Genomic DNA, 10,016 nt, shown 5'->3' with positions numbered 1-10,016 from the left:
AATCTGTTTAAACATCATCTGACGCGCCCCTATCCATTAAGTTATTGAAGTGTGCACACCACGCATTACTAATAGGATATAGCCTTGAAGGTTGGGCACAAGTCCTCAAACCTCCAAGAATCTATTATCTAATAGAAGATGGTGGATGAATGACCTTATCTGATCACTCATACTAACCAGTGAGATGATATTACACAATGACAAGAGCAATTTGAAAATAAAGTGTGAAAAATAAATGGAAAATGAAAAACAATGTGCTAGATGAGATTAGAAAGAGTTATAAACATATTATACATATTTAGATCACTCTTTTAATTGCATTACTTTAACGCGTCCTGCAGGTTTATAGTAGCCTATGCCCTTATTTGGCAATTACTTAGCATTAAATTAATCTGGGTACCCAGAAGCTTTCAATAGATAGCCTGAAATATTAGGCCCATGCATATTGTGAAACAGACACTGGGTATCTAGACCAGACTAGATGATAAAAAAAAAACACATGATTATTTTGTATAAGCAGGGGGAGGAATTGGACACGAGGTGTTTTACTGAACAAATAGGCCTCCAAACAGCCTAGACGCACTAAGCCGGGGTCTAGACTCAAGTGCGCGAGGTGACTTTACTTGGAAGGATGGGACAAACAGCGAAGCGAGCATCATGGGTAAAACGTCACGCCCCTTTCAAACATCCATTCCCATTTCCGTGATTGTAGAAGTTTGTAGAAAGATACAGCAGAATTGTTGTGTCGGATTAGAACGTGGCCTACACATTTTTAATAAATTACAGCTCTCGCAGAACGATCTGACAACATGAGTGAAATAAAACCCAATGACGTGGTGGCCGACAGTGCAGCCGATGCTGGAGAGGAGAAAGACTGGGCAGCTGCCAAGGCATTTTTCGACAACTTGAAAACGAAGAAACCAAGACCTGTGAGTATAGTTTAATTTGCTGAGGGAGACGCGCTTAACGCTTTATGATTAGTTTATAGCACGTCAACAGCTTTTCTTTGCTCGTATTTTCTCCATTGATAGCCCAAACCAAGATATGCCGTGACCATCGCAGTATCTTCACGGACTTTATTCAACATGACTGAAGAAAGGAAAATGTACGAGGAGGAAGGGCTAGAGACATACGTCGCCCATCATATAGCGCATGAAAACGAACCGCTGAGACCCGGTGCGGCGTTTCCATTTGTAAAGGTGAGTTCAGGTTGAGATTTGATTTATTGTTGTATCTCAGCCTATTAACGTTTTATTGTCGTTGTGAATCATCTATTTCTTTTAGTTAGAAGTTATGACTGTATTATCTTATCAGACAGGGATTGCACTGCAGGCAAGAGTTTATGGCATAAGTTTGATTTGCCTCGAAGTTGCTAAAAATTACGGAGCCCGGGAGAGCTCACTTTAAGTGATATTTTTTCTGGTCGTGATAATTTGTGAGCACGTTTTCCTTTAATTGAGCCCTCGAAATAATAAAAAGTGAGCACGTTTTCCTTTAATTTAGCCCTCGAATTAATAAAACGAGACCCCGTTGTAGGCCTAAATTGAGCTCTCGAAATATGTATTTCGTGCTCACATTTAGTAATTCCCGACATTTTCTCACCGCTCGCTGTGCTGTGGTGGCAACTTCGTGTTACCTTGGCATGGACTAGGCCTACAGCTGTCTGTGACAGTTCATATTGGTAATGTGATGATAACCGTAGGCAGCTAATTAAAGCCTTTAGGTGGTCAGGATGGTTTTTAGCGGAATTCTACTCTTTGTAGCAGGGGCACCTGTGGTGTCAACCGCCAGCTATGGAGACCCATAATGGGGAAATTCTATAGGCTACATAGGCTACTCGGGCTCTGTTGTAATGACCGGTTTCCACTACCTCCTGGATTGTTGACTAAAGCCTACGTTAACTGTGAGGTCTAGAAGGCAATCGAAGCACACACAGCGACAAGCTCCCAAACAATTACAACACGTAGACCTACTGCTGTTGGTACTGCGTATTAGTAGTAGCCTAATAGGCCTTTATCACGGCAGCTGAAGCAGGGCTGTTCAGTTTCCTGTTGGCAGGCAAACCACAGGTGTTCCTAAAAACATTAACGAGGCCTCTGGTTGAAGTAACTGTGGCCGAATCTGGCACTTAATTAGAAACACCTGTGCTCACACAGGAGCAGGGCAGTTCACTTCCTGCTTCGGCTGTCGTGATAAAGGCCTATACCCACCCAATACAATAAGATTTCCCTCTAGCGCCCGATGGGGCCTCACCATATAACCCACCCGCACACCGATATGATGCACACAACGAGGTAAGCTTTGATACGGACTATGAAACGGGAGACATAAACAGTGGCGTAAACGATGCTCAGCTTCTCACTCGCTATAGCTCACACCGTTCGCGATAAACACCACAGCTCTGCATAAACTTGGACCTCAACAAACACTCAAAACATTCAGCTGGACGAAGATGGCAAGGGGCTTGTGCAAACACACACAATCATCTGCTCTTCCACCTATAGCCTACCTAACAGGGCTATATCCAGGTGCACTGCAATCAATGAGATTCCCCCTACGTCACTACAAGCGACACACCTCCCGACGTCATTCCCGGAGACCCCTTGACACCACACTACATTTTTGTGCACACAATTTAATTTCTTCGAGCCCACGTTTTAATTATTCGTGGGTGCGTTTTAGTAGATCGAGATCTCGAATATACTATAACGTGCTCATGTTTACATGTGTCAAGACAATATTGAGTGCACGTTTTACAAATTGTGGCCACGTTTAAGTAGATCGTGCACACAATGTTCTATAACCATGTTCACAAATTGTGCTCTCGTTTTAATAAATCGTGCCCTCGTTTTAGTAAATGGTGCACTTGTTTAATAAATTGTGCCCTCGTTTTACTATGCTTAAAACGAGAGCTCAATTTAGTAAAATGAGCGCACACTATAGTAAAACGAGAGCACAATATAATAAATTGCGCACACGATTTAGTAAAGGAGCGCACAATTTAGTAAAACGAGCGTATGATTTAGTAAAACGAGTGCACAATATAGTTAAACGTGAGCACAATTTAGTAAAACGAGCGCACATTCTCTCAACATGCAAAACATTTTGCGATGACACCTCTAGGGCTCCATACAAAATATTGCTTGGGAGGAATGTTTTTTAGGGTGCACTTAACTCAGTGTCACCACATGTTAGCACATTCAACTCTTAGGCCTAAGTGATACAATAAAGGAACAGTCAAAAGGCGAAAAATGTCAAGCGTTTTTCTGTTTTTTTTTAAATTGCTATTTAAGGATATTGTTGTTTTTGATTTGATTGGCAATAGCCTATACTTTTTGAAAGTCAGGCTTTAATTCAGTATTACAAATGTTGAAGTTGGGCCACCTCTGAGTGGTGAGCATGGCTAGTGCTAGATGTGACAAGATTAACCATTGGGACAGAGTTGTGAGCTGCACAATTAATGGCAGCCTTTGCGATTAACTAATTGCATTAGTTCAAATTGTGATTCCAATTAAAAAATCAAGTAATTATGCAGCCCTCCCCTACTGTCAGTAGCATATGCAGATCTAAGCTTTTCACTGTCATTGTGTTAGTAATTCACTGATCAAAATCCACTTTCATTAAAGCAAAGTGCAGTGTGTTTTTTTCAGTGTGTATGTGTGTGTGTGTGTGTGTGTGTGTGTGTGTGCAATGCTTTTCAATTTTCGAGTTTGTTTATTATCCCTGTGTAAATGCTGGATCTCCACAGGCCCTCATGACGGTGAATGACAAACTGCGGGAACTCTACCCAGACAGCGAGGAGCTTTTCGACATCGTTCTGATGACTAACAACCATGCCCAGGTCGGGGTGCGGCTGATCAACAGCATCAATCATTACGGTAGGTGTGGCATGCTCTGCTACACGTTCCACTTACCGGTAATCCTGTTGTAAATTCACTTTTGGTGAGTGTCGACGCTGATCCTATGCAATCAGAATTTTTTGCTATTAACATAACTCACCACAGCAAATTTAAAAAGAGTAATATCACTCAGAGCTTTAATAAACACATTAGCATATGTAATCCCATATCCTACAATCCATGACAAGAGTAGGCTGCATGTAAAGCAATGCTGTGTGGGAATTTGATATTTCTTGATATAATCTGTCATGATGTGTTTTTATGAGCAACTAGTTAGCAACTAGAACTATCATATTCAACTCCATGCACAGTCTAATTGTCAATGGCAGTACGGTGTCCTGTAATACTATAAACACACAATAGTGTTTACCTTACTTGCAGGTAATGTGAGGTTGTGAATTATAATTTTCTTCTTTTTTAAAACTGCATTATCATAATGTCTTTCAGTTTTGTTTGCTCTTTCAGCATTTCTTGTTTGTTCTTTGGCCTATCTGGTGTTAAGCCCATGCAAGGCCTCTTCATATAGCAGGCAATTTGCCAATAAACTCCAGATGAGGAAGAGAAAGCTAGAATAGCTCACTATTTGGGTTGCACTGAAGCCCACACTGTGCAAGACATCAATAGAGCCATATGTGCTTGCTCACTGTTGCTTCTGGGCTTTATGCTACACTTTAACACATCAAAATGAAACATTGCATATTAATGATGGTCCCACAGGCTCTGCCCCCCTATATGTTAACCCTTAAGGTGGGGATCACATTAGCCAGCAGCAAGCGTAACACAACGCTCAGACTATAATAAGTTCTATCTCTTTCCTATGGTAACACAAACGGTTTGCCTTGAATACGCTTGCGTTGCGCTTTGAAAGTTGCTCAGCTTCTTCAATGCGTTAAGCCAGAATTGCCACCGTTCCGCTGCCGAACCATAGAGAAATATAGGAAACCTGCCGAACATAACATAACCTGCAGAACATAACATTCTGTTCCGCAACAATTGAAGGTTCTACAATTCTATGTTGTATTCAGTGAACACAGATATTCTTTAGAACGTTCATTTTCCAACATTCACGGTACACCTTTTAAACATCAAAGCAAACCTCATCTACCCCTGACCATCGCCAAAGCTAGGCAGACAAATCAGGCCCTGACTGGCTACCTTACATCTCTGAGGATGTTCAGAAAGAGTGAGTATCTAGAGAAGCGATGTACTGCAAGATGGAATCTCATAGAGGAAGAATGGGTAGTAGTTTAAATGAACACACCAACTTTTTTGGGAATAAACTCATTTGCCATTTATCCCAGAGTTAAATAAGAGAATATATTCTCTGGTCTGGATATATACTCTGTGACACTGTTAGCCTAGCTTAGCATAAGTCACTGGAAGTGGGTTAGACCAGTTAGCCTCCCTCTTATCTAACTTTGGGCTAGACGGCAAATAAGCTATTTTCTCAAACGGTTCAGTTAAAGAAGAAGAGGAAAGCAGTGAATGAGCCACTCTGGTGCTGTTATATCCACAGATCTGACCATTGAGAGGTTCTGCATGACCGGCGGGCAGAGTCCCATTGGCTACCTGAAGGCCTACATGACCAACCTCTACCTCTCCAAGAACTCGGAGACGGTCACAGAAGCCATAGAAGAAGGTATGAGACAGACAGGACGAGGGGAATCTCAGAAAGTGACACAGTTAGAGTTGAATATCTGCATATACTGTGATTCAGTGAGACAAGTGTGGTGCTAGCATTGCCACTCAGGTTGGTTCAATATTTATATGTTACAAGCAATGTCCACCATCATACCTTTACAGTTTTCGCATTCTGTTTTCCAGACATTCATTTCAAATACAGTGTTTTGTGTACAGCTGCTAAATATCAGTACTACAACGGACGGACCAGAGAATTAACACATAGTTAGACAGGCTTAGACATGTCCATAACAAGAAGTGTAACCTTGACTTCTTCCATGTAGGCATTGCGGCTGCCACCATGTTCAACTCCGACATGCAAAACCAGTTGTGTGAAGATCAGCTGAGAGTGGCATTTGATGGCGATGCTGTCCTCTTCTCCGACGAATCTGAGATCATCGTAAAGAAACATGGCCTGGACACATTCTTTGAGCACGAGAAGGAGTATGAGAACAAACCTCTTGCACAGGTAATATGTAGCCATGTGCTGGTATCAATGATGTGAACCAGTAAAATATATCCATGATATATTCACATCCCAGATATCTTAACTGGAACAAAATATGATTACTGATATAATAAATTACCAATAATAGTAATGCTATTAAGAAGTTATTGGGTTTTTGTTTTTCATTGTTTTAATATGCAGATTAAAATAGCAATAAAGCAGTAAGGCTTTTTACTGCAAATTCATATTCTTCATCCATTACATTATTTCACACTCTTGGTCAGATTTGGACAGTTTAGCAGTGAAGTGCAGCTGTGATCTAATTATCACCTGGCCTCCTCAGGGTCCTCTGAAGTGCTTCCTGGAGGCTCTGGGCAAGCTGCAGAGGAAGTTCTACGCCAAGAACGAGCGCATGAACTGCCCCATCCGCACCTTCCTGGTGACGGCCCGCAGTGCAGCCAGCTCCGGGGCGCGCGTGCTCAAGACCCTGCGGAGCTGGGGCCTGGAGATCGACGAGGCTCTGTTCCTCGCTGGGGCCCCCAAGGGGCCGCTGCTGCAGAAGATCCGGCCGCACATCTTCTTCGACGACCAGATGTTCCACATCGAGGGGGCACAGGAGCTGGGGACCATCTCCGCCCATGTGCCTTATGGGATTGGACAGAAGTACCACAAAGGGAAGCTGATTGAGAAGCCTGGTAGTAAAAATTGAGGATGCACTTAAGTCTCTTTTGTCACTGTTAGTTATTATTCATAGAATATCTTTTCTACAGTATAGTGAGACTTATATATTTTTTGTGATATTTATCTTTAATATAACAAATTATTGAATACTACAGCATAATTGTCTTTTTCTATCAAACTAGGGTATAGTAATATGCATGTATTGTGCAAGTTTTAGATTTTAAAGTACCAATGCTCTTTACGCACAAAGTTTTCACTCCAAACTACCAGATGTGTCACTGATAATGTCAGTGGCATTATTTTATATAGGTATTTCTTTTATTAAATGTAGCCCATTTTGTTTCTGCAGGTTAATTATGTTTGCACAGATGTGGGACTTGGGAATTAGGATCTGTGGATAGTCAAAAAGAAAGAAAAGTTGGCTCTTCAACAATTATAATTCTAACAGCAATAGAGCACATATGGTGCATGTAAAGTATATTAATTGAGTGGTAGTAAATTGTTTAAAATAATTTTACAAGCAAATATTATACACTATTTAAGACCACAACATGCAATATCATATCAGTCATATACTGTTGCTGAAACCGAGGGCAAAATTGAGTTTGAACTGCGACATGTTTATGGTTTATGTTAATGGTTCTTAGCAGACACTTTAGTACAAAGTGAAAGATAATGCTGTTTCTATGTCAGTTAGTAAACACTGCACAGAGATGCATCATCTCTAGGGTTCTCTTAAGTCAAGGATATTTTACATATGGGAATTCCAGGGTGTTACTGTAATGTATCTCTGTAAGAACAAAGGCACCGCACTAATGCCCAATATAATGATTATTCCTGTATGTATTGTAGGCATATTGTGTCTTTGATGACAGTTTTTTTTAAAATGTATTTCTTAACGTAGCCTCTAAACTGAAATCTATATCAATTTTCATCTTCAGCAAAAGTTACATGCAACACCTTTAAGCAGATCTGTATTTTTATATCAAGGTGGATATTTTAGATTATGAAAGTTCTCTCTCTGTCCCATTCCCTTGTCACTGCTGCCCTTATAGTAAGTGTGTTGGCTACATTCTAGCTTATTTTACTGTTTGCATATTGTTATTAGAAATTGTACCTTAATACGCCATATGCGCTAAATTAGGTCAAGAAGTACATCATTTTATGGCGTGAAGCTGAAGCTGTTGATGGAACCATGTAGATAGAAATAGCTTTTGCTATGGCCCTTTTCCAATATAACTATAACAATATAACACAAGCTGAAGAGGTGAAAAAAGTTCCCCAACCTGTCTTTCTGCTACAGAAGAGGTAGACACCCCCCTCCCCCCGTGAGTTGGCATCATAAAAATGCCTCTTGTCTCTTGTGTAACAACATTTGGCATAAGTAAGAGATAATGGACGACACGGTGGTCTGTTCACAGAAATGAATGCACGGTTGTAAGTTCGTTAGTTCTATCTCTTCCGTTGTCTAGCGGGCGTATCCCAAGATTCTGATGAACTTTAGCTTTGAAACATCGCTATTTTACTTAGCCTGCTGTCATCCATCTAGCTAAAAGCCACCTCTGTCGTATGCTACAATGTTGCTATGTTCTGAACGTCTGCATTTTACAGCTGGGATGCAACTTCATTTAAACTTCACAACAAGTTCGGCGAATTAATATACAAGTGTGATACAGCCAACAAAATGGATATACTTCATAGGTGTGCAAATAACATACGGTTAATGGTCGTTCTAAATTACGTAGGACAATGGGAAATTCAACCAAGCAGTGGAATAAATAGATATAATAGTGTGAGTGTGCCCTCAACACTTGACATATTGTAATGGCTTCTGCCTATATCTAATGCTCCAGAAGTTTATGTTTGCATGTTACAATGTTTCAGCTACACATCATTTGAAATCGATCATGTCAGTTGGCTTTTGTATGTCAGTTGCAGTTGTCATAACATTCAAAAACAAATGTCATATCACAGTGAGCACTGTCATGGGGCTGTTGTTTTGCTGCTTTTTTTGTTGTTTTGCTGTAGCTTCTGCCATCACTGTGCAGTATGTGTGTTGAGTTGTTATGACTTTTTAATATCCTGTTATGGGATGAACTCTCTAACCTGTAGATGTTAGACAGCGGCAGTGTCCTTTCCTGTTACTGTGCGTTGAACTATACTGTCTATCAAAAACATTTTCCAGATCTTTGGAAACTTTTCTGTAATAAGAAATGAGTTTACATGTATGCTTCCAGGTATTTTTCATCAGGGTGGTATGAAATAGAAAATTAGCATGGAGGAAGTCCCTAATGCTAGACACTATCTGGAAAGCATTCATTTTTTTTCACTTGGTCTTGCTTTCCTATTTATTTTCATGTAGGGAAATGCAGGTGTGTCAGTACCCTAATGGCAAATGTGTCTTTCTGTCTCATGTTCAGTGCACTTAGTTCTGAATATCAGCCGTGTTCTTCTCACAGGCATGCAGCTGAAGTGTTCCATTCACAGAGCGTAAAAATAATTCTATGAGACTGGTCTAATTTCTTTGAGTGTACAGGCGTCGCAAGCACATCTGGTGTATTCAGTTCCATCGACTACAGTGGAAGCTAATTGTTGCAGCATACACTCCCCAAATGAAATGCTTCAGTTGTTTGCCAGATATTGCCTGCCTGTCACAGCTCAGTACTTTGCAATATATAGGGCTTGGGTCACTGCATGTTATAACAAGTATACACATATTTGTGTTTTTTTTTTTTTTTTTTTTTTTTTTTTTTCCTTTTTAAAACTAAATGCAGTACCTGCACACCACTGCACCTGATCCTTAATGCTGTTTGTAAACAATCTTAACTGTGTGTTTGGGCACAATACTGTAACATGTGTCAGGGATTACCAGATATCTTACCAGGCTACTGCTTGGAGCGGTAAATAAATGCATGCATGCATCACTATCAAAAGAGCATCTGTGTTTTCAGTACATTTCACTTGTGAGTTGGCATTATGTATTAATATTATCAACATATATTTTTTTTTTTTGGTGCGCACCAGAAAGCTTTGCATGTGCATCAAAAACGTTGTCATGGAACTTCCTTGTGCGCATCAGATACTCCAAGACCCTTAGGGGACATGGATCACAATATGATTCTGATCCATTGGGCTTTTGGTTCACCACGTGTGCGCAGTCAATACAAGTTTTTTTCAATGGGCATAAGACACTGTCGTGCGGTTTATACACGATGTGGCTAATATACAGGAAATTGCTTTAGTTATTTCTTCAACATGTCCGCTGAACAGTATTTCCAATGTGTAAGCCTGTTTCCTTATTACAATAT

General features: G+C 40.4%; 1 protein-coding gene across 1 annotated transcript; it reads left to right on the top strand.

Annotated features, from left to right (window-relative positions):
• Nucleotides 1–706: 706 nt before the first annotated feature.
• Nucleotides 707–9,466, top strand: nt5c1bb (5'-nucleotidase, cytosolic IB b). The gene is made up of 6 exons (XM_076272088.1): nt 707–929; nt 1,032–1,199; nt 3,749–3,878; nt 5,416–5,538; nt 5,864–6,048; nt 6,371–9,466. The coding sequence occupies exons 1-6, from the start codon at nt 810–812 to the stop codon at nt 6,734–6,736; spliced, it is 1,092 nt and encodes a 363-aa protein (XP_076128203.1). The 5' UTR covers nt 707–809; the 3' UTR covers nt 6,737–9,466.
• Nucleotides 9,467–10,016: the final 550 nt, after the last annotated feature.

This window comes from Alosa pseudoharengus, unplaced genomic scaffold, assembly GCF_046254945.1.
Source record: "Alosa pseudoharengus isolate Yale_2024_CS ecotype anadromous, Long Island Sound unplaced genomic scaffold, YU_APseudo_1.1 YU_APseudo_1.1_scf_7, whole genome shotgun sequence".
Taxonomy (NCBI): Eukaryota; Metazoa; Chordata; class Actinopteri; order Clupeiformes; family Clupeidae; genus Alosa; species Alosa pseudoharengus.
The sequence above is the reverse complement of the archived record's forward strand: the minus strand, read 5'-3'. Positions and strand labels throughout refer to the sequence as shown.

What these genes read in the sequence shown, in the direction of transcription:
- nt5c1bb (XM_076272088.1), top strand. Translation starts at nt 810, where the DNA reads ATGAGTGAAATAAAACCCAATGACGTGGTGGCCGACAGTGCAGCCGAT. An exon ending in CACAGAAGCCATAGAAGAAG is followed by an intron (nt 5,539 to 5,863) that starts GTATGAGACAGA and finishes TCTTCCATGTAG; the next exon opens with GCATTGCGGCTGCCACCATG. An exon ending in AGAACAAACCTCTTGCACAG is followed by an intron (nt 6,049 to 6,370) that starts GTAATATGTAGC and finishes TGGCCTCCTCAG; the next exon opens with GGTCCTCTGAAGTGCTTCCT.